Raw genomic sequence first — 24,745 nt, 5'->3', positions numbered from 1 at the left:
TGTTATTTGTATTTTAATGTTATTACAGTTTTATATTTAAGAGACGAGGAATTATGTACATTATTTACATTTGACAGATATTTGCCCTTATCTTGTTTGTTGTTAACATGTTTCGACTGATATACTCTCCAGCCTTCATCAGGTGTCTTGGGGAAATTTCGAACCTGGGTTTTCATACCTAAGGTATTTTTCAATGTTATTATTATTATTATTCAGGTCACTGCCTGGAATCGAACTCAAAATCTTGGGGTTAGTAGCCCGTAGGCATAGGAATGAGAACCCAGGTTCGAAATTTCCCCAAGACACCTGATGAAGGCAGGAGGGTATATCAGCCGAAACGTTGTTAACAACAAACAAGATGGGGACAAATATCCGTCAAATGTAAATAATGTTTAATGCTATTGTTTGTATTTTCTGTTGCTATAGCACTGGTACCATCCCTTGTCAAGCAATTTACAAATGTAAACGTGCATTTCAAGCTCTTATTACAATTGCCATTGAAGAACTATGTGAGATAGCTAACTCATTGATTGCACCTGTCCGTATGGGTGTGGCTCGCCCAACAGCTCCCTTTAATCAGCTAAGTGCTAGCATTGAAGCAATACAGGTGTGTATTTGTTTTCATAATATTTCTATTTCCTCTGTCATTCACTCACACTTTATAATTCAATTTCTATCACTTTTTTTTTATTATTAAATCAGTGTTTAAACAAGGGTACATTCAACCTATTAGTGTTCTAATATAACAAACAATATTTGCTGTATTTTTTTCTAATATGGAGGGTAAATACAGTTTATATATATATATATATATATATATATATAAAAATTTTATTTGTAAAGCACCCAGCACACTCTATAAAGTGTAGGGAGGGTATCAACTATAGAAACCATACCAAAACAAATGACTGGAACCCGCTGAAGCCTGGTGCAGCCCTCCGGCCTTGTCAGCTCCTGTCAAACCATCCAACCCATGCCAGCATGGAAAATGGACGTTAAATGATGAAATATCAATTTAATTATTCTCAACACTCTTCATGTCCTTATAAGCTCACCATGTTAATAATAGGCAAATCAGTTGAGGCATTACAATGCTTTAGAATTTGGTTTGTATTTATCATCACACCTTGTTCAATGAAATCTCTGAAACAACACCTAAAAATAATTGGAAGTTGAGCCAATGGAAACCAAGTGTAAAATACAGAAGTAAGGTTGGTGAGTTTATTCATCAAGGAAAAAGCTCTGATTAAAATCAGTTGTTAATTAGATGGGAATTTGTAGAAGGAGCAATGTATAGTTTTTCAAGACATTTGATTTTATATATCTTTGACTCTTCACCCTCTCTATTCCATGTTTCTTTTGTAGGGAAGTGAGGAAATCTTCAGTGTGGACCCATTACCACCAAGGCCTTCATCTGCTGATCATGACTCTCAACCTATGGCATACATCCCTCGTAGTGGTTCCCCGCAGCCTATGGAACAAGGAGAAAGAGCTAGAGAACGAGATGAGGATGAAATGATATCAGGAGATGTAGAAGAGGTAAAGACACGACCCTTATTTTTCAAAATGCATTTTCCCTCCTTATTTTTAAGACCTTAAGCCTGAATTATGTTTCTTGCTCGATGGGGCTGAGGTCATCCCATGTTAGCAGATACACGGGTGCCATCGTACTTAGAGCTAACCAGGACCACTAGTGTCTCCAATCACTGGCAGTCCTGTGTGCTAGCCCTTCTGCATCTGCCAATGTGATGTCAAGCCTCTGGTGAAGGTAGCCTACCATGGGGCCACTTCTATCCTGCAGCTGCTGCGTTGAAGAAGAGTAAGGCTCTGGTCGAAGGATCTGAATTATGTCCTAATTTCTTAAACCAATTAAAATGTTTTGTGCACTGACCCTGAGATAACTGGGGTATAGACTATGGAAGTTTCCTGACGGAGAGAATTGTTTAAATCTACTTTTCTCTGCAATATTCCTGATGTGTGAACATGCTCCAGGTCAAGTAATTAGTGAAAGGGAACCAGTTTTTAAAACCAGATTAAATAACATGAGGTAGCCCTTACCAAATGGACATAACATTGTTTTCATCCATGCTACTCAGCTAATTTACCAGATATTTATGTCAAATAAATAGTTTTTTTTTATTTATTACATTAAAACATGCTATTTGCTCAAATGAACAAAATGAATTAATTCATCCAACTTCTTCAGGTTTACGATTCTAAATATCTATTTTTTCCAAATGACAGAAAAGAAATCTTCATAAACATACATAATTATTTATTTATTAATTACCTTTTAGTCTCTCTCGCACACACAGAATTGAAGTTTGTTTAAAATGTTTCTTCATTGCAGGTTGAAGTAGTTGAAGGCTTAGTAGGTGATGAAGATCAGTCGGATCGACATTCTGAGCGAGAAGAGGAGCACCAATCTGATCACTCGGACCAAGAACAACCACAGCAGGAACCAGATGAAGGTACGGATTATTTCCTCTTCATACTTCCTCTCTCTTTCTCTCTCTCTTTCTCTCTCTCTTTCTCTCTCTCTCTCTCTCTCTCTCTATGTAATATACTGGGTGTTTGGATTAAATTTGACAATTTACATAAAATGAAAAGAAAGCAGGATATCCTCTCCAAAAAGAAAAATTTTTAAAGAAAAATCAAGAAATATCAACTAAATTATGGCTGGGAGATGGTTTACTCAAAAGAGCCACCCTTAGCTTCTCAAAATAGTTCCAAAACCCAGTGAATGTATTCCTCGTGTTTCTGGGAACATCTTTGACTTCCCCCTTGATCTTGGCCACTCAACCACGCCCTACATATATTAATCCATGGGATTACAATCGATAGGATTAAGGGGCCAGAAATTGGGGCAGGTAAAGTCATAGAAATTTTCCGACAACCACTTCTGACTCTTTCCAGAAGAATGGCAAGGAACCAGATCCTGCTGCCACACATATTGCCTTTCAGCAGCAACCCTCTCCAGCCAGTCTGCAGCAGCTTCACATAACCATCTGAATTTAGCCTAAGGCCCTGTTCAAAGTCTGAACCACTGATGTGTCCCTTCTTGTTGGCCATGGCTTTGTAGTTCCCATTGTCATGTCTTACAGCTTTTGCAGTGTTCTTTTGTTACCTGCAGAATAAAAAAAGAAAACCACTTTCAAATATTAATGTCTAGAGAACTAACATTGAACTGTGTATGTAAGACTAAAACTCACCTGAAATTAATGTTTACTTCACTGTACTTATTAAAGTTCTTATTTTCTTTGACAGCTGGTGGTGAAAGTGATATGGATTTAGACCTTCTGGCTGAATCTGAAAGTGATAGTGAGAGCAGTCACAGCAATCAAGACAACACAAGTATCCAACGTAGTGCTGTGACTGTAGCCACTGCTGGATCTGATGCAGGTGAGACTCTTCATCTGATATTTCTCACATTTCATCCTCATCCCCTGACAATTTTTATCCACATTTCATCCCCCAACACCCAAAAAGCACTGGTGCTGGTGCCATGTAAAAAGCACTCACTGCACTTTGAAAAGTGGTTGGCATTAAGAAGGGCATGGTTGATGCCACTGCCACACGAGTGTGGCTGAAACCAGTGCCACATGACTGGCGCTTGTACCGGTGACACATAGAAAGCACCATTAGCCAATACCACTGCTGCCTGACTGGCATGTAAAAAACATCATTCTAGCGTGGCTGATGCTGGTGGCACATAAAAGCACCCACTACACTCTGAGTGGTTGGCATTAGGAAGGGCATCCAACTGTAGAAACCATGCCAAATCAGATTGGAGCCTGGTACAGCCTCCAGTCCTCAGTCAAACTGTTCAATTCATGCCAGCATGGAAAACGGATGTTAAACAATGATGATGATCCAGCTGTAGAAAGCATTCCAAAACAGATAATGGAGCCTGGTGCAGCTCCTCTCCTTGCCAGCCCTGGTCAAACAGTCCAACCCATGCCAGCATGGAAAGCAGATGTTAAACAATGAGGATTTCTTTCTTGCATTACAGTATTACTGCTGCTGTTGTTGCTCTGTCTTTACTGCTTCCTTACATTTTCTGTTAATTTGTTATGAATGCAATTAAATGCAAAGGACTTGGTTTATATTTTCATCACAAAACTTCATATTAAAGGTTATAAACTCCTCCCCTCTCCTTTTTGTTTTTTTTTTTTTTTTGAAATGCCCAATAATGTAAGTGGTTGATTAAATGAAAATACAAAAATCGTCAATCAATTAGTAATGTGCTTTTTTTTATTTGTGTTTCAGGTCTTGGAAGTTTGGCTTATTTTTCTGAGGATTCAGGTGAATCATCTACCCAAGATGATGATGATGATGAAAGTGAAGCTGCTGAAAGTGAAGAGCCAGATGCTGATGAGTTACCTTATCCTGATGAACAATTAGAACGTCGTAGCAATGCTGGTTCCCATGGGCAAAGGACTTTACAAGCCCCTCAAACCATGCAATGGGCCATTCGTCAACGAGAACCTCCAGCTAACCGAACTCAAACAAGTACTGGCAATACATCCACAACAGGTATAGAGTGAAAGCTAACTTAATTTTCATTTTATTAAACTTCTCCACAATATTTTCTTGAGTCACTGTAAAAACTGTTGGATTTCACTGTTTTAATCCTTTAATATGTTGCCGTAGCCACAGGGGGTCAGTGTCTTCCATTACAATGTATAGCTGTGTTACCTTGTACGTCAGCACAAAATACTGACTCTAGGCATGAAGTGATTAACGAGATATGTTTTAATAAGCCAACATAATAATAATTTTCCTGTTATCTTTTCATCTCTACAATAAAAATGTTGACATTATATAAAACAATGCAGATGACTAGAAATGTTTCTAATCTTGACTAAAAATGGTAATTATACATACAAAATGATATTGAGGTAAAGTGACCATTATAAGCTCCAACTTGTGGAGTTTGGCTTTTATCAAAAATCTTTATTCAAGACATAGTGTGCTGTCTACAATATGAGTGGATACTTTTGCAGTGAGATAAATAAAATAGACTAATATTTTAGCAATATGATTTCTTCATTAAAACTTAAATTATATGTTAGAGAATCATCTCCCGCTACGGCAGTGTCAACTGGCTTTCACTTTCCTCGGACTTGACTAGCGCAGATTTTTTCTTGTGGGGATACCTGAAAGAGAGGGGTTACGTCAAATGGCTGCCATTTAAGCGATGTCATTTTTCACATGTGATGTAGTGGCATTGCAAAATTTTGACTTGTGCACATTGATTTCTATTAACTCCTTTGTATTGTATCAAAGTTTCATGCATTTATCTGTCGAGTTAAGGAAGTTATTAGAAATTGAAACCCATCAGTGACTTTTGGGACACCGTGTATATGTATGTGTGTATGTAATATATATATATATGTGTGTGTGTGTGTGTGTTTCAAAAGGTGCATAGTTTAGTGGTTAGTGTTGGGCTTTTAATCATGAGGTTGTGAGTTTGATTCCCGACCCGGGCTGTATGTTGTTTTCTTGAGCAAGACACTTTATTTCACATTACTACAGCTTAGTCAGTTGTAGCAAGGAGTTACGATGTCACTGGTGCCAAGCTGTATCAACCTTTGCTTTTCCCTTGGACAACATTGGTTGTGTGGAATGGTGGGAAGGCTGGTATGCATAGGTGACAGTTGGTCTCCCACAAACAACCTTTCCTGGACTTGTGCCTTGGAGGGGAACTTTCTAGGTGTAACTCCATGGTTTTGACCAAAGGAGGCCATATATATACATATATATATATATATGTATATATGTATATATATCTTAGAAACGTTAGCACATTAGTTGTGTGAAAATGTTGGCCATTTTTTGGAAATGGGAATTCATGACAGTTTTATAAGCAAGTTTACACTTGTGAGGGAATCACGTTGTGGCACAGAGATGTCTAAAAAGCAATTTAATTGTCCTGTTTCTCTGATCTTGATGTTTCTTAGGAACTTTACTTAATGCAGGTGGTAGTGGGTTGATATACATCGACCCATCTACATTCCGCCGTACTTCCACTGTTACGACAAGCACCAGTGCCAGTCAAGAAAGTGTTGTTACCATGGCTACAACAGCAAGTCAGCTGGCACGAGCATTTGGCATTGTAGTACGTCAGATTGCTGATTTGATGGCTATGTTGCAAGACTACCACACTTTGGCTCCGAATCTCCGAAGAATATTGGAAATCACTGAGCAAGATGCTCTTGAACAACAGGTAGTTAACCTTCATTTCTTTCTTTCAACATTTTTCGCTTAGCATTTGCCAGCTTTTAATCAACTTTTTCGTTTCCATCATAACAAAAGATTTCAGAGTGATTTTATAAGTTTGATGTCTTTTCTAATAATACTTCTATTCTAATGAGATTAATCAAGAATTGGAATTGATTTAGCAAACTAATTAACTTCATTAAGCTGATGCGGCAAACATGTCTGAACAAACAGAGTTTGAAGTTATTTGGGAAGATTTGAAAATTAAATTTTAAAAGATATTTTAGTTTTAATTTTGATTGAAGATTGAATTTCAATTTGAGTTTTAAAAATATTTTTTTAGTTTATTCCTTTCCAGTTCTATTTTATAGCAGTTTCTTAATTTCATCAATTTGAAATATCAAAACTAATTTTCACTGTTCTAATGTCTTTACAGAATTACTTTCATTTAGTAAATGTGAATAATTGTTTTATATTTTTGTTAGAATTATTTAAATCGTCATCTGAAACCAACATGGGATTGGCTGATTACAGTTATGGATTCTACAGAAGCCCAGCTTCGGTTTGGTTCTGCTCTTAGCAACAGTACAGACCCTGCTAGTCCAAGTCACCCACTACATTCAAATTATGTCCGAAACTTGCGCGAGAGATCTAATCGAGAAGAGCAGAGAGTTTCCCAAGTTTTGGATAACCGACGAAGAACACGTTTTGGAACATTAGGTATAGCATTCTGTTTATTGATCCAATTCCTGTAAAGTTGGTAAAATAACTGTCTCGAAATTTCATATCCACTGTCGGTCAATTGGTCCGGCAGTGTTTTAAATCTGGGTTGTGTCCCCATTAACCTGGGTGACCAGATCTACCTCAATGCCATAGCAATTGCCCTCACACCATCTCTCCCTGTTTTGGGCGTCCTCCCTCCTCAAGCCAACCCTCTCAATTTCCTCCTCCACCTGTCTCCTTCACGTTTTCCTCAGTCTACCTCGCTTTCTCGGTTCATTTGCCTCCAACTCAAGCACCCTCCTCAGAACAAGCTCCTCATCCCTCCTCAACACATGCCCATACTACCACATTCCATTCGCCCTTGCCAACCATTCCACCGATTCCTCCAACCCCAGCATCCTCATCAAGTCAACAGTCCTCTCATCAAACAGCTTCATCCCACACATTTCTCTCACCCTTGCTCTTTCAGTCCTTCTCAAAATTGCCATCTCTCTGTATTTTCAGCAAATAGTCATATGGAAAAAAATTGTTAATTGTTGGGAAAATACAAAGTCTTTAGCTTATAAAGTGTGTAGGACATCACTATTTCGATAAATTTATCAGTGAAAAAAAATATAAACTGTTGTAGTTTGCTTCTCTTTAATAAGACAGCATAATTAACATTTTTGCTTTCTTAGGAAAGTCCTCCCTGTCCCTCCTCCTTCAGTAAAGTTGATATTTTCATTTAATGTAATGCAACGTTTAACATAGCCTAGATTCCTGATCATATTGTACCGATAACACCCAGTTATATTGAAATAGCAACTATATATGAATGTTAAGGGCTTTATGATCAAAAGAAAGATTGAAAGAAAATGTAATCAAATAAATGCATAAAAATCATACACTTCTTTCATTTCACTGATGGAAAAAAAAAAAAAAAAAGATATGGTTTCCTGGTAAGATGGTTCTCTTGCTTACCATAGAGATGATTGACCAATCACCTGTTTAGTATAAGTTTGTATATTTATTTGTATCACTATGGTACATCTATGTGCTCCCACATCTTTGACAAGGTTTAAATTAGAAATATTTCATTTCATGTGTCATTTTTCCTAAATCAATTGTTTGCACCAGCATCATAAAAATGGTTTATTTAACATAACGGGAAGGAAATGAACCCACTTTTGATTTAAATGTATTGATGCAAAAATATATTTTACTTAAAAAAAACCAAAAACAAAGAAACCTTTGCTTGTCCAAAGCGTTTTCAGAAATGTGTCCTAAATGTCCATGATGGTTTTCAGACTCCCAGTTAGCCTTTGTTTCATATGTTCTGTAGTGCTTTTATTCCCAAGTTACTCTGGTCATTAAAATATGTCTCATGCATGGACACCAGAAAAATGTCCAGTGCATCACCTGTAATACACTAAAAAGGCAAAGGGTTGATACTTTTCCGTTCTTTCTTTTGAAATGAGTCCATTATAAAATTTCACAATTTATAAATTTACATTTTTTTCAATGAATTTTTCAGCTGCATCTGATGGTAATTCCGCACGCCGGGATTTTCTCAACTATGCATTATCTCTAATGAGGGCTCACAATGATGAACATTCGGACAGCCTACCAATTATTGATATTTCTGCCCTGAGACACGTAGCTTATGTCTTTGATGCTTTGATTTACTTCCTCCGAAGTGGGACGGATACCGATACTGAAGTGCTGAGAGATGGAATCTCCGTTCATTCTTGGCAAGACCATGACCTAAACGACAACGAGGAACATGACGATGATCCGATGAGTAGTGTGGCCTTAGATGCTGAAAGTGTTGATGGTGACAGTGATGCTGGTGGACGTACGGGACGAAAACATCCATTCTTTCAACGTTCCGATTCCACCATTTTCCTCGGATGTCCACCACCCGATCCGTTTAGTATTCCTCTCATTGAAGCTCTCCCACTTGCTGATCTTCCACATTTGCTTCAACCCAATTCACGACGAGAAGATTTATTTGGAATTGCCCGCCAAGCCATCCACCCAACAGACGCGAGTGAGTCGAGTGCAGATGTCAGTGGTGGAACGCCTGCTAGTTACAGTGCCAACGTCTCAGGGAGTATATCGACCAATTCTTTTGAAAAAAAAATGCCTGTTCACCTGTCATTGTCCCTACGTTTACAAGATACACAGAACACAGCTTCATCTACTGTGGAAGCTTCAACATCGACATCTGATAGGCAGGAAATAGTAAGTACCAGCGTCATTGTAAAACCAACAGCTCAAACAGGGGCCACATCAAATCCACCTGTCACAACTGCTACTTTCTCTACAATATCATCCACTTTAAGTACTTCAACACCATCTTCTGGGCTAGAAACGACTGTTGTTTCTAGCACTAGAGCTGCTGCCACATTGATGACTGCTCCTGGACCTACAGCTATGGAGACATCAGAAATAGATTCTCATTCTCAACACACTCTGCTCCAGTCTCTGGCTAACAGTGCCACTTCGTTATGTGTGTCTTCATCTCAGGCTGCTGTGCAACTGCCACCCCCGCCCCCGCCGCCGCCACCTCCTCAGCAGCAGCAGCCTCCCAGCTCTGTTTCTCTATCTACACAACAAGCCAGCGTGATAGTACATGCCAGCTCTGCCCAGAGCAGCTGCAACGCCCCCACTGTTATGTCGACAGGACCCGTCTTTGCCGTCAGTAGCAGTGTTGCTAATAACAATAGCAGTAACAACAACCGTGCTATAGTGGTGATGCCGTCAGACTCTAATTCTAATGAAATGGTAACTGCCCTAGCTGCAGCACCACAAACCACAACTCTTCAACCTGGAAGTACCTCTCCTTTGGCTGTTTCTACATCGACTCCTGTCAACCAAAATAATCCTACTTCTTCGGCCGTTAATGCCCTAGCTCCAGTTTCTGATGTTTCCACCCAACAACCGAGACCAGGGCTTTCTGTGACAACCCCTTCTGATTCATCAGTTGCTATTGCTGACAGGTTAGGACACCTTTCTTTCTTCAATTCATTTCAAATTTATTTAAAATTGTTGATTCGTTTCAGTAAAAATAATCAAACAAATTAAAATATTCAATTGTGAACTTGATATGAAATATATTGTGAAGGTACATGGCCTTGGGGTTAGGCCGTCTCATTCATGATTGCTAGATCATGAGTTCAATTCCCAGACCTTGTGATGTGTGTTGTGTTGTGTTCTCGAGCAAATCACTTCATTTCACATTGTTCCATCTGAAAGCTAAAACAATACAAAGTGCATTGTGATGAGCGATGTGTAACAACATCTGATAGTCTGGTTGGTCATGTGATGAAATATATTGATTTTCTTGATTTCACATTTTATTACAGTTATTGCATTTATGTATCTGAAAGAGGTTTTAAATCTGTCTAACCTCGTCTGCCTGGCTGACATAGGGTCAAACAATTTAGTAGTTTCTGTCAATGGGCATAATTACTCGTACAATATGCAAATGTTCAATTTCCCATTTCATCCAAATATTGCGAAATGGATATTAAATAGTAAAATATACAGGAACAGGTTGTGTGGCAAGAAGCTTGCTTGCATGGCACCTTGAGCAAGTATCTTCTACCACAGCCTTTGGGTTTCTCTGGCCAGATGCTCTTCCTAACATCAACCACTTTACAGATTATATGCTGGGTGCTTTTTATGTGGTACCAGCATGAGTCAGGTTACCAAGTAACTGGATTGAGTTAGGTTGTAATAGAGAGGGAGGTGGTTTTATGAGGGGCTAAAGTGTGATAGAGAGACAGGAATGAGTGTATTGTCTGAGAGGAGATACATGGCTGGGTGTGTAGCTAATATATATCATCATCCTTTTAACATCCACTTTTTCGTGCTTGCATGGGTCAGGCAGAGTTTATCGAGGTAGATTTTCTATGGCTGGATACCTTTCCTGTCACAAACCCTGACCCGTTTGCAAGCAATGTAAGGCTAGACCTTTTTACACATATTAGAAATGAATGATAGTTATTTACAACAACTATGTGCTGTCAAAACAAAGTGACACTAACATACAAACACACAAACACACGCGTGGTCTGAAAGCACCTACAAATGAAGTTGTCTATATTGAGACCTATGGGTCAAAAGAAAGTTGGTGGAACTTATAAATTAGAACAGCCACTAAGTTAAAACACAACTGGCCAGATATTGTTGTGTGGGACCACTAGGAAAAGATAATTCTGCTGTGGAAATCAGCTGCCCTCTGGGCACCAGTGTGGTCTAAAGAATACAAGAGAAAGAGGACATCTATGAACCATTGATAAAAAGTTTGCATCTCTAGTATCCAGGATGCACTTTCAGCTTCATACCCGTTATTTCTTTGCTACAAAGTAGTTGAGCGGTCAAAATTTACTCTTAATTACATACATACATACATACATACATACATACCCACGCAACAGGCTTCTTTAAATTTCTGTTCACCAAATCCATTTCTAATCCATGCTCTGTGTTTTATGCTTAGACTCTTGCGTGGCTCTTTAAACACAAATGTGTGTGTATCAATATAAATTGTTTTTTTCTCTGCAGTAATATGCTAGAAATTGTACCAGGAACATCTGATGCCCAAGTAGATTTAGTTGGTGCCAATGAAAACGTGTCAAATACTGTAGTAATTGAAACTTCCCAAGCCCCATCAGCTGGCGGAGGAGTATGTAGGTAAGTAGATCTTCAAATTATCATTGTTGTTTAATTAACACTCAACTTAAGCACTTTAATTCAATCAATATTCTCCTTTCTAATTGTTTTCTAGCTCAACCACACTCTCAGTCTACTAATCTGACATTATATATATGTGTGTGTATATGGATAATAATAAATGGAGCAAAACGCATGTCAATAAAAGTTCCTTTAATTCCTACACGTTTCGAAATAAATGAGTTCTTTCACAAAGAAGAAAGAGCTGTTGGGGTTCCTCATTTATTTCTCTTCAGGGAGTTCATAATAAAACATGTAATAGCAAGACAAAAACGGAATGATGGGGTAACTTACGAGCAGAGATGTTACATGGTCAGTGACCATTAGAAGGTTTGTTTACATGGAGATATAAAGGGGTCAACGATATTATTCCATGGGTTTTAGGAGTAAGAACGCTAGTTTACATAGAGATATAAAGGGAGGGTGTTTTTGACGTGATGCTAAAGGTTAAACTCAGAGAGTTATTTAAATATGGGGAGATAAATATGTTGTGGTTCTGTTAAATTAGAGAGAGCTAATTGCTGAGTCAGAAAAGGGGGAGGAAGGGAGGGAACTAAGGTAGTACATCATATGAGGGAACCTAATGACATATTTATATGTAGCGAAAAGGTGAATAAAATTGAAAGTGAATGAAACATCGTAGTCTAGTGAAGGTTTGCATATGTGTGTGCGTGCGCATATATACATGTGTACAAACACGTGCGTGCACGTACATGTACACACACATACATATATATATATATATATACCTATGTATACATACACACACACACAAAAACCTTCACATATGCATATGCACACACACACGCATACCTATACAAACATACCTGTATATATGCAAACATGCACATACTCGCACACACATACATACACACACATCTACATACACATATATATCATCATCGTTTAAGCGGACGTTAAACGATGATGATGATGATGATGATATACACACACATATATACACACATACACACACGTCCACCCCCACAAACACACGTATGCATACATACACATATACATACACATGTGTTTTGTTTAAGATTATAAAAAATATTAAGCTAAATAACATACTGATTTGAAGCGAAGAACATAAACATGATAAATGAAATACCATTACCCTGTTATATATTAATATACTTATGTTAGCGCTAATCTATGTAAAAACGAAGTACAGGATGTTTTCTTGAGAAATAATAATAATAATAAAAATTAGTCAACAGACTATATATTATTCATTCAAAATGCCTATAATAGGACATCTGACGGGTCAGATGTCCTATTATAGGCATCTCTGATGTGTATTGAATGTACACTGTATTTAAAATGAATTATATATACATATATATATATATATATATAGGTGTGGTATTGCATTCACTGTCACTAGATCATGGGTTCAATTCCTTCCATTCACAGAGGCAATGACTGAGGCCTTTGGCATTATGTTGTGCTTGAGAAGAAAACCCATCAAGTCAAGCAAAATTGCAATTGTGGTTGGTGACATGTAAAAGCACCCATTGCACTCTTGGAGTGGTTGGCGTTAGGAAAGGCATCCAGTCGTAGAAACCATGCCAAACCAAACTGGAGTCTGGTGCAGCCTTCCAGTTTGCCAGTATGGACAATGGACATTAAATGATAATGATGATATATATATATATATATATATATATATATATATATATATATAAACTATAAAGTGAGAATGGAAGCAAAAATAATGAGTTTGATGTTAGTTTAATATTTAATAGCTTAATGGGAAGATGAAGCCTGAGAGATTAGTCAAGAGATGTGTGAAAGAAACCATAACTTCTGGCTTTTCTGCAGATTGGAAAACTGATTCCATTGCTGGTAGATGATTAAAAGATTAAACCTAAATCTAAGAACTGATCCAATCCATCAGATGGTTCTATCTGTTGAATTTCCATTCGGTCTTTGGTCAATTTTAATTTCTGCTAGAAGATATCTGCTAAGCTGCTGTGAGACTGACCTGTGTGTGTTTGTGTGTGTGTGTGTGTGTGTGTGTGTGTGTGATTCTTGCTTTAAGATTTTTTATTTCTTTTTTTTAGTTAGTTTTTACAGCTGGAAATGTGCAGTGAAATTAATTTTCCTATATTTTGTCTCTTTTTAAGACCACAGAATGCCATTGGTCAACAAGTATCACATGACATCTTGTTAGGGAGATGGCGATTATGCTTGGACCTATTTGGTAGAGTATTTTGTGATGATGTTGGTGCGGAACCTGGATCTGTGATACATGAATTGGGGGGCTTTCCTGTTAAAGAAAGCCGGTTCAGAAGAGAAATGGAGAAAATCAGAAATTCACAACAGAGAGACTTATCATTAGAGGTAAAATCACGTTTTAATTACTCTGAATTGTTAATTATTTAAATCAACCCCAAATGTTCCTTTGTTAATGAAGTTTATTAGAATTTTATTATTTGTACCTGATTAAATACATTTGGTAATGTTAACAGGAAAGACAGAACTCAAAATTAGTGTGTGCATGCATATATGTGTTTGTTTGTGTGTGTGTGTGTGTGTGTGTGTGTGTGTGTGTGGTAAAAGCAATAGTGACTCAAGGGCCAAGAATTTCATGTGTTAGTAGTCAAAAGTGCTAATGCATGAAGCTCAGAGCCCTTGGGTCACTTTGTTGATTCTACTAAATATTAATAAAAAACATATAACTGATTAAATATATGTCATCATCCATCATTTTGAATCCAGATCTACCTCAATGCCATAGCAACTGCCCTCATACCATCTTGCGACCATTTAGGCGTCCTCCCTTCTTAAGCCAACCTTCCCAATCTTCTCCTCCACATGTTCCTCAGTCTACCTCGCTTTCACTGTCCATTTACCTCAAGCACAAGCATCCTTCTCAAAACATGCTCCTCATCACTCCTCAACACATGCCCATACCACCATACTCCATTTAACCTTGCCAGCCATTCCACCAATTCCTCTAACCCCAGCATCCCCATAAAATCCTCAGTCCTCCTCTTATCAAACAGCTTCACCCCACACATTTCTCTCTCTGTCCTCCTCACAATTGCTCTCTCTCTATATATATATCTCTCTCTCTCTCTCTCTCCCTCCTTCAATCACCATGTCTCACTCCCATACAGCATAGCAGCTCTCACGCAACTCTTATAGACCCTTCCTTTCTTCATCATATGTAATTTTTTTTTTTTTTGGTTTCTAATGATTGATTGATTTTTCAATTGCAGGTTGAACGTGATCGCACCTCTTTAATTACTCAGACATTTAAACAATTAAATACCCAATTCAATCGAAGAACCAATGCCTCTGGGCCACCGCTTGCTGTCCACAAAGTGAAAGTGACCTTCAAAGATGAGCCTGGAGAAGGAAGTGGAGTTGCTAGAAGTTTTTACACAGCTATGGCAAATGTAAGCAGTTTTTCTAATTAACCTTTTCATTGAAAATGCAAGACTTTTAACATTCAGCTCCTAATTTGTACTTTTTCTTTATTTATTATTGGAACAATCTGGAAAAAGTTGCTGTAATCATGGCCTTCTCAGATTCTTTCAGAACACACACACACACACACACACACACAGTGCTGCATTGACCATTACATAAATTTTTGTAAACATCATAAATTGTTTCTTTTTACTTGGAAATATCAGCGCGCATGCACACACACACACACACACACACACACAGAGTTTACAGTTCCACATTTTGCATTATCCTTCTTTGTGTTTTTCCTTCTTGCTTTTCTCATGTTTACTCGTAGTCCAGCTTCCTGGTTCTTAAATAGATCCAATGCAAGAACTGAGACTGAAAGACTGCATGGAGATACATTGCCTGTCATATAAATCTGCCAATTTAATGTATCCTAAAAGCATGAAACTATTTATGGCTCTTTTGTAATCACGTATATGAAATGATGTATGTGTGTATATTAGTTATATTTTAGTTATTTTCTCTTTCTTAGGCTGTATTAACATCTGAAAAATTACCATCGCTTGAAGGTGTTTTAGTTGGTGGAAGTAAAAGCTTGCAGTATAGTAAGTACATTATTCCCTCTTGTGTCATATTTACTATTTACCATTAATTTTTTGTCTCCCCATCATTAAAAAATTGCCACATATAATAATCCAGTGCAATTGTTATGTATTTTAATTGTTATTAGTTTACTGAAAATGGACCAAACATTGTTTCTTTTCCAGATTTGATTCAAAGACTTCGGTCCAGAGAGAGAGAACGGGAACGGATGAGGTCAGCTCTTCAAAGACGCAGTCGAGAAGCCAGGCGGACACTTTCTTATGATGCTCCACCTTTCTATATGCCTTCTGATAGTGCAGCCGTTGGGGCTGGTGGTGGTGGTGGTGGTGGAGGAGGTGGCAGTGGTGGTGGTGGTGGTGGTGGCAGCGGCGGCAGTGGAAGCAGTAGTGCTGCAGCAGCTGCTGCTGGAGGAGCAGGAGGAGCGGTAACAGGAGGTGGAGCTGGTGGCAGTACAGCTGGAGGTGGAGGTAGTGGTGGTGGTGGTGGTGGTAGTGGTGGTGGTGGAAGCAGCAGCAGTGGCGGTGGCGGTGGTGGCGGCGGCAGTAACAGTAACAATAATAATGAACAGCAGTCTTCTGAGAATGATAGTTCCTCCAACTACCGGCGCCAGCTAGGAGAAAGACTCTATCCAAAAGTTAGAGACTTACAACCAGTAAGGAAAAACAAAATTTTTGTTTCTTTCTTTCAAAATCTTAATAGAATTTAATGAAATAAAAGCTTAATTGTAGGCTGTTAACCCTTTAGCATTTAAATGGCTCATATCCATATCCAGCTCAAATATTCTCCTTGTTTTATGTTCAAACCAGCCAGATCTGGTGTCTCAAGTCTATCCTATAATCATCATCATCGTTTAACGTCTGCTTTCCATGCTTGCATGGGTTGGACGGTTTGACTGAGGACTGGCAGGCCAGGAAACTGCACCAGGCCCCAATCTGATCTGGCAGAGTTTCTACAGCTGGATGCCCTTCCTAACGCCAACCACTCTGAGAGTGTAGTGGGTGCTTTTATGTGCCACCGGCACGAAGTCCAGTCAGGCGGTACTGGCAATGGCCATGTTTGGATGGTGCTTTTTACGTTCCACTGGTGCAGGGAGCTAGTGAGGTGACACTGGCAACGAACCACGCATGAATGGTGCTTATTGCGTGCCACCAGCATGAGAGCCAGTCAGGTCGCACTGGCATCAGCCACAACTATTTCTATTTTGATTTACTTGACTCAATAGGTCTCCTCAAGCATGGCTTGTCGTCCAATGATTCAAAGGTACTTGTTAAATGGGCTGGTTATGTGACACTGTTATAGGCTATAGCTGTGATCTCGCTTTACTTGCTGAGTCCTCTCAATCACAGCATATCTCCAGATTCAAAAATATGCACTCGGATCCACAAAATTTTTAAGCTTCAATATAATCTAAATGGTAAGTAGTTAATCTAGGTTGAGAGGAGGAAATACCCTTAGGGTATCCTCTCACTGTTATAGTAGCAATTCTAGAGTTGAGATAGCAATACTATTACTACTACTACTGTGTATTGTTGATGGAGACAAAACCTGAACAACTTTTTTTACTTCAACCTGATTTCTAAATGGATTAATAGAACTGAAGTAAAATCAGACTTTTGGTGGCCCTCTGGAATATTCAGGGCCACAAAACTTTCCTGACACATTGCAAAATGTTTGAAACTAAAATATATTTTAAAAGTTTAAATTTTGGAGAATTTGTTTGCTTAATCTCTTTTGGCATTGGCATCCTTTTAGACCAATTTCTTTGTCCTTTAAAATAATGTACTACTTGAAGATTTTGTCTCAAATCCAATGTTTTGAACTCCTCAGATGGTTTTTCTATTTTTTTATTTTTTTATTTTTTTTTACAGTCAATGGCAGCAAAAATAACAGGAATGTTATTGGAACTGTCACCAGCGCAGCTCCTCCTTCTGTTAGCCTCTGAAGAATCTCTAAGACAGCGTGTTGATGAAGCAATGGAAATTATTCTTTCACACAGCAAGTAAGTTCTGTATAAAAGTAAAAATCTCATCTAGTCCCTCTTTCTCAGTATTACTTTTTGTCTTCTTTATTTCAGTTTCAACTAAAAAAAAAAAAAGGATTTGAGTCAATAGTTTTCCTTTGGCAAGCCAAGTAAGACCGTAGTTGTGGCCTATAACAGTGTCGCATAACTGGCCTATTTAAGAGTACCCTTCAATCATTGGGCAACATGGTGTGCTTGAGAAGACCTGTTGAGTCAGGTGACATCATTGTCGTGGCCAATGCCAGTACTGCCTGACTGGCACCCGTGCTGGGGGCATGGAAAAAGCACCATTCAAGTGTGGTCATTGCCAGTGCTCCCATGCCGGTGGCATGTCAAAAAACACCATTCTGGCTACTGTGCCAGTGGCACGTAAAAAGCACCATTCGAGTGTGGTCATTGCCAGTGCTGCTTGACTGGTTCCCATGCCGGTGGCACGTAAAAAGTACCCACTATGCTTTTGGAGTGGTTGGCATTAGGAAGGGCATCCAGCTGTAGAAACCTTGCCAGATCAGATTGGAGCCTGGTGCAGCCCCCTGGCTCGCCAGTCCTCAGTCAAACCGTCCAACTCATGCCAGCATGGTACACTGGAATAATTTCCCATTCCCTGTGCCATACCCAACAGGGATCATCAACTCAATTGTGTCAGCTACTTAAAAACATTGGTTAATTCTGCAATTGGCCTTTTACAGGCTCTGTTTGTATGTGGCACTAATTTGCAACTTGATGCACTCATCGAGAATTACGTATGACTGTCCTTTTGACCAGAATTGTGATAATGCATGGATTTGCTTCACAGTTACTGTAATAGGGAGAAATAATAAGTTTCATTTCTTTACAAATGAAAAAAATGGGGTCAAATTAGTGAGAGAATAGGTCCCCACATTGTTTTTTAATAGAAATACATATTTATATTTAAAAATGAAACTTGATGTGTTGACTGTTTTTCTCAGTTGTTTATTTAGCAACATCAGGGTTTTCGAGTGAGATCGTTGCCAGTTCCCCTAGACTGGCTCTTGTGCGGGTGGCACATAAAAGACACCATTTCGAGCGTGGCCGTTTTTGTGCGGGTGACACGTAAAAGCACCCACTACACTCTCTGAGTGGTTGGCGTTAGGAAGGGCATCCAGCTGTAGAAACTCTGCCAAATCAGATTGGAGCTTGGTGTAGCCATCTGGTTTCACCAGTCCTCAGTCAAATCGTCCAACCCATGCTAGCATGGAAAGTGGACGTTAAACGATGATGATGATGATGATGATCTGACTGGCTTTTCCATGCACCATCACATATTTTGAAATGAGAATTATTTAAAAAAAAGTTTTAAAATCTTTCTGTGAATGACTTTATATTCATCATCATCATCGTCCGCTTTCCATGCTAGCATGGGTTGGACGATTTGACTGAGGACTGGCGAACCAGATGGCTACACCAGGCTCCAGTCTGACCTGGCAGAGTATCTACAACTGGATGCCCTTCTTAACGCCAACCACTCCGAGAGTGTAGTGGGTGCTTTTACATGCCACCGGCACGAGGGTCAGTCACATGGTACTGGCAACGGCCACACGCAAAATGGTGTATTTTACGTACCACCTGCACAGGAGCCAGTCCAGCGGCACTGGCAACGACCTCGCTTGAATGTCTTTTCATGCGCCACCGGCACAAGTGCCAGTAAGGCGACGCTGGTAACGATCACACTCAAATGGTGCTATTTATGTGCCACTGGCATGGAAGCCAGACAGCTGCTCTGGCAATGATCACGCTGGGACGGTGCTCTTAGATATTGATTATTTAAAATCCAAAAACTAATTTTAAAAGGTTTCATGCGTTTTACTTGTCCATCATCATCATCCATAAAGATGTTTATATTTTGCTGATGTTGTTGAGCTGAAAACCTTAAAATAAGCATCTATTATTTTCTTGAAATGTTTTGTTTGTCTTCACTAAAATATTTCTTGTGTTTTGTTTCTTCAGCAGAGACATGAATCCAGAAAACTTATTAGATTTAGATATTTTCAATCTGACCGCTGATAAAAGTAAAAAATGTACCAATTCCGAACGTAGTCGTAATGAAGTTGATGATGAAGATGACTTAGAAGATAACGCTCCTTTATTTTGGCAACCAGGCAAAAGAGGATTTTATTCCCCTCATCCTGGAAAAAATTCTGCCGAAAGGCTAAATGCGTTCAGAAATGTTGGCAGGTATGTCATTTTTAGATATTCTTTTTTGTTCACCTGTCATTAAAATTCCTTTGCCAACACCTGTTATTTCCTGTCCTCTTTTCATTGACATTGTTCTATTATATATATGTTTTTTTTTCTTTTTTTTTTTATCTTTTCAGAGTTATTGGTTTATGTTTGTTGCAAAATGAAATGTGTCCACTCTTTCTCAATCGTCATGTAATCAAATACATTCTAGGAAGAAAAATAGGTTGGCACGACCTAGCATTCTTCGATCCTGTTATGTATGAAAGTTTACGTCAGTTAGTTGTTGATTCTGAGACTAAAGATGCATCGCTCCTCTTTGCTGCACTTGATATGAATTTTTGTATGGAACTCTGTGCAGAAGAGGTAAAATCCCCAGTTTTTATTTTTGTCATTGCAATATTTATTTATTTATTTATTTATTTGTGAAGATGGTGACTGGGTAGAATTGTAACCATGCTGAGCCGTATTTTGTCTATCTTCATGTTCTGAGTTCAATTTTCACCAAGGTCAACTTTACCTTTCATCCTCTTTGGTGGTGGTGGGGGGGTTTGATAAAATAAGTACCAGTCTAAGGCTGCATTCCTAGTCCCCCCTGCCCAACTCACCATCTCAGACCATTTTCTGCAGCAAATTCAAAACAGTATTTCAAAAATAAAACTTAACCTGATTAACCCTTTATTTTTTATTTATTTATTTTATTTTATTTTTTTTACATACATTGCCCTGCTTTGATCTCCCCATTATCACCCCATTTTTCTTCAACACTCCCCTGGATCTTTCCACTCCCTCCCCCTTCCCAGTGGGGTGGGCAGTACTGCCCACTTTGGGAATCACTGATGTAATCGACTTACTCCCCCTCCCTGAAATTGCCAGCCTTGTGTCAAAATTTGAAAGCATTATTTGTTTATTTGTTGTTGAAGTTTGAGTTAATTTCTTCTTTTTTTTTATGACACTTTTGCTTTTTTTTTTTTTTTTTTTTTGCAGGGTGGTGAAACTGTTGAGTTGGTTGCTGGAGGTGCTGATATAGAAGTCAACGCTCAGAATGTTCATGATTATGTTAGAAGATATGCTGAATATCGTATGGTTAAAGTTGCTGAGAAAGCATTAAAGGTATTTCATTTAACTGTTTGGCATTCAGATTTCTCCGCCAAATGTAATGCTTATTTATTCACATTGTTTTGGAATTAATCATACGGTACCTTCTAGCTTTGAGATTTCAACAATGTAATTATTTCTTTTAGGCTCCTGTGCGGGTGGCACATAAAATACACCATTTGAGCATGGCCGTTGCCAGTACCGCCAGGATGGACCTCATGCCGGTGGCATGCAAAAGCACCCACTACACTCACGGAGTGGTTGGCATTAGGAAGGGCATCCAGCTGTAGAAACTCTGCCAGATCAGATTGGTGCCTGGTGTAGCCAACTGGTTTCACCAGTCCTCAGTCAAATTGTCCAACCCATGCTAGCATGGAAAGCGGACGTTAAACGATGATGATGATGATGTAATTATTTATTTTTAGAATGATGTTGTAAAGTAGGTCTGAGAGTCCTGATCTGCTCAGTTTGAATATAAAACAGGTGGAATATTTGGGCTGGATATGGCTGGAGTTGAATACTAAAGGGTTAAACATCATCGTCGTTGATTAACATCCACTTTCCATGCTGGCATGGGTTGGACGGTTTGACTGAGGACTGGCAAGCCAGAAGGCTGCACCAGGCTCCAATCTGACCTGGCAAAGTTTCTACAGCTGGATGCCCTTCCTAACGCCAACTACTCCAAGAGTGTAGTGGGTGCTTTTACGTGCCACTGGCATGAGGGCCAGTCAGGCGACACTGGCATCAACTACACTTGAATGGTGCTTTTTATGTGCCACCGGCACGGGAGCCAGTCACTATTAAGTAAAACATTCTTTTAAGATATTTTAAGCCTCAATGATCAAATATTTAAGGCATTCACAACTAAACATTTCCTGGGGGTTGTTTTAAGAATAATTGTAATTGCTTGAAGTCATCAAAGTATGGCCATACTTTATCAGTTTTTAACGAATAAACAATGTGGATTAACATGCGTCTCATTTAAGAAGAAAGACAAATTAAAATTGCATTGTTTTATAAAAATGTGTCAAAAGTTACCAATAATTGTCAAATACTTTGGTTCATTCAATATAAGAAATGGTCATCTGATCAATGAAGATAGAACTGAAATAAAACAAAGTTTAACAAAGATACATTCATTAATTAATCCAAATTATTGAAGATGATGCGAGAGTCTGAGCTTTAAGCTGGAATAAATCTTGGCTTATTTGAATAATTTTATTATTGTTATGGAATATAATTCCATGTGTAATTATAAATGAAAATTGAAATCTTTTTTTTTTTTTTTTTTCTTTGTAGCATTTAAAATTGGGTGTATTTGATGTAATTCCTGCCAACTCATTGGATGGCTTAACTGCTGAAGACTTCAGGTTGTTATTAAATGGAGTAGGAGATATCAATGTACAAACCCTGATTAGCTACACCTCCTTTAATGATGAAAGTGGTAAAGTTTACTTCCTTCAAATATTTCCTTTTCCTCTTACCATTTTTGCCAGTCTTTATTGGTCTATTAGCCTTGAGTTCATGAGTCATGTTTAAATAAACCGGGAACCAATGTTTTCCATGATTCCATACCAAAGACACCTCTTTAGATGTATTTTATTGGTGGGGGAAGTCTCTCTTTTAGTACAATGTTAAGTCACTTGCAAGTGAAACCTTTTTGTTTTATTCGACGTCATCATTTAACGTCTGTTGTCCATGGTTGGGCGGTTTGACTAGAGCTGGTAAGCTGAGAGGCTGCACCTGACTCCAGTCTGCTTTGGCATGGTTTCTACAGCTGGATGGCCTTCCTAATGCCAACCACTCCAAGAGTGTAATGGGTGCTCTTACATGCCACCGGCACGGATGCCAGTTATGTGATACTCACATTGGTCACATTGCCTCCATCACTACATTGAAGATAGATGTACAATATCTGGGTAGTGTAGGGAATGACTGACCAGTATGAATAAACATCTTGTGCCATTTGTAATGATGTGTAATTTAATTGGCAATGGAAAAAATGTTTGTGGTTAAGTATTGTAGAAAGGATTATTTTGTATATTGATCATCCTTTCATAAAGTAAGGTGATGTTTGGAATGAAGTAATATAGTAGGAACGTACTGATTTAAAAGAAATATTTGATATATTCACACACGCTACCCTAGTGATTTAACAGAATCAATCTTTTACCTAAAGCAGTAAATTGAAATTTCACATAATTTTAAAATTTGAATAAGTTTGAAAATAAAGTTATTAAATCACAATTTAGGTTAGTTAAAATATGTTTGTCACATATTTCAACTGCTAAAGGCAAATACACTGCAGTTACCGTGGAGAAAAAAATTCTCTCTTAAGGTAAAAAGGTGTGGAAACATCTGTTTCAGTGTCACCCTCTCTCGGGAATCTGATGAAAATTTCTGCAGAATTTTTCCTTTAGCAGTTGGAAAATGTGACAAACATATTTCAACTCACCTAAGTTGTAATAATATGTAAACACTGCTTAGCGCATTTACTCCGATAAAGTTATTAAAATTTAAATATCAAGTTTATCATTATTTTATAATTAGGAATATTCTGATTCTCATTAGAATCCCTTCATTGGAGGAAAATATTTAGATTCAGTACAAATGTTAGAGAATGAAGAGATGGAGGGAGAAAAATAGTCTGTGAACATTGTACAGTGGAAAATAAGTTTACCTGATGGGGGAACATGTTGTTAGTGAAATAGTTACAGGATTTAAGTTGATATTTAGACACTTTTGATAACAGTTCATGATGATTGTGATGGTAGGGGACTTTCATAAGAACTTTTCCAAAGATTGTCTTCATCCTTTCATTACCATAACCGCATATCTTAGCGTTTGTAAATGTCTTTTTTGTTTTATGATAACCTGTTAAGTATTTTCTCACTTGTTTCCTGTCTTTATTTTTCTACACAGGTGAAAGTAGTGAAAAAGTGCAACGTTTTAAACGATGGTTTTGGTCTGTTGTTGAAAAAATGAATAACCATGAGAGACAAGATTTAGTAAGTCATATTTCTCATCCTAGCAATTTCCAGACAAAACACGTTTCTATTTTCAGGATTTCTGTTGTTTTATTGGCTGAAAAACTTGATTTAGTTAGAAGGGTTTTTTTGTCATTTTGCAATTTTATCAATTTCCTCTCGGGACATTTTAAACACTTTTGTTACCATATAGGTGCAGGAGTGGCTGTGTGGTAAGTGGCTTGCTTACCAACCATATTGTTCCGGGTTCATTCCGACTGCATGACACCTTGGGCAAGTGTCTTCTACTATAGCCCCGGGCCGATCAAAGCCTTGTGAGTAGATTTGGTAGACGGAAACTGAAAGAAGCCTGTCGTATATATGTATGTGTCTATGTTTGTCCCCCCCAACATCGCTTGACAACCGATGCTGGTGTGTTTACGTCCCCGTAACTTAGCGGTTCGGCAAAAGAGACCGATAGTATAAGTACTAGGCATCCAAAGAATAAGTCCTGGGGTCGATTTGCTCGACTGAATGCGGTGCTCCAGCATGGCCACAGTCAAATGACTGAAACAAGTAAAAGAGAGATATTTATTTATTTTGAAATGCTCTTTGTTTCAATTTTTAAAACCTTGAAGAATTTAGTTAAAATAACTTTCTCATTAAGCTTGTTTGGAATGTAAATTAACATGAAATTTTGATGGAAGATTTTTATTTAGACCATTTTAAAACAAGAAATTTGTATCATAGAACCAAGAATGGTTTGGTA

The 24,745-nt window shown here is 38.3% G+C and overlaps 1 protein-coding gene across 10 annotated transcripts in view; it reads left to right on the top strand.

Annotated features, from left to right (window-relative positions):
- LOC106867186 (E3 ubiquitin-protein ligase UBR5) overlaps positions 1 to 24,745 on the top strand; it is a 91,919-nt gene that overhangs the window by 65,961 nt on the left and 1,213 nt on the right. For 6 of the 10 annotated variants that reach the window (XM_089348499.1, XM_089348497.1, XM_089348495.1 and 3 more), the window contains 19 exons: positions 427 to 607; positions 1,366 to 1,539; positions 2,351 to 2,471; positions 3,268 to 3,402; positions 4,270 to 4,536; positions 5,964 to 6,229; positions 6,708 to 6,942; positions 8,459 to 9,926; positions 11,497 to 11,625; positions 13,794 to 14,010; positions 14,892 to 15,071; positions 15,623 to 15,695; positions 15,858 to 16,345; positions 17,562 to 17,692; positions 19,682 to 19,909; positions 20,050 to 20,278; positions 20,900 to 21,025; positions 22,310 to 22,454; positions 23,933 to 24,018. In XM_089348499.1, coding sequence (XP_089204625.1) covers positions 427 to 607; positions 1,366 to 1,539; positions 2,351 to 2,471; positions 3,268 to 3,402; positions 4,270 to 4,536; positions 5,964 to 6,229; positions 6,708 to 6,942; positions 8,459 to 9,926; positions 11,497 to 11,625; positions 13,794 to 14,010; positions 14,892 to 15,071; positions 15,623 to 15,695; positions 15,858 to 16,345; positions 17,562 to 17,692; positions 19,682 to 19,909; positions 20,050 to 20,278; positions 20,900 to 21,025; positions 22,310 to 22,454; positions 23,933 to 24,018 — 4,879 coding nt within the window. The remainder of the gene's footprint in view (positions 1 to 426; positions 608 to 1,365; positions 1,540 to 2,350; positions 2,472 to 3,267; positions 3,403 to 4,269; positions 4,537 to 5,963; positions 6,230 to 6,707; positions 6,943 to 8,458; positions 9,927 to 11,496; positions 11,626 to 13,793; positions 14,011 to 14,891; positions 15,072 to 15,622; positions 15,696 to 15,857; positions 16,346 to 17,561; positions 17,693 to 19,681; positions 19,910 to 20,049; positions 20,279 to 20,899; positions 21,026 to 22,309; positions 22,455 to 23,932; positions 24,019 to 24,745) is intronic. The other 4 variants (XM_089348498.1, XM_089348493.1, XM_089348496.1 and 1 more) reach the window with 1 other exon arrangement.

Source organism: Octopus bimaculoides, chromosome 3, assembly GCF_046866305.1.
Source record: "Octopus bimaculoides isolate indiv1 chromosome 3, ASM4686630v1, whole genome shotgun sequence".
In the NCBI taxonomy this organism is placed as follows: Eukaryota; Metazoa; Mollusca; class Cephalopoda; order Octopoda; family Octopodidae; genus Octopus; species Octopus bimaculoides.
The sequence above is the reverse complement of the archived record's forward strand: the minus strand, read 5'-3'. Positions and strand labels throughout refer to the sequence as shown.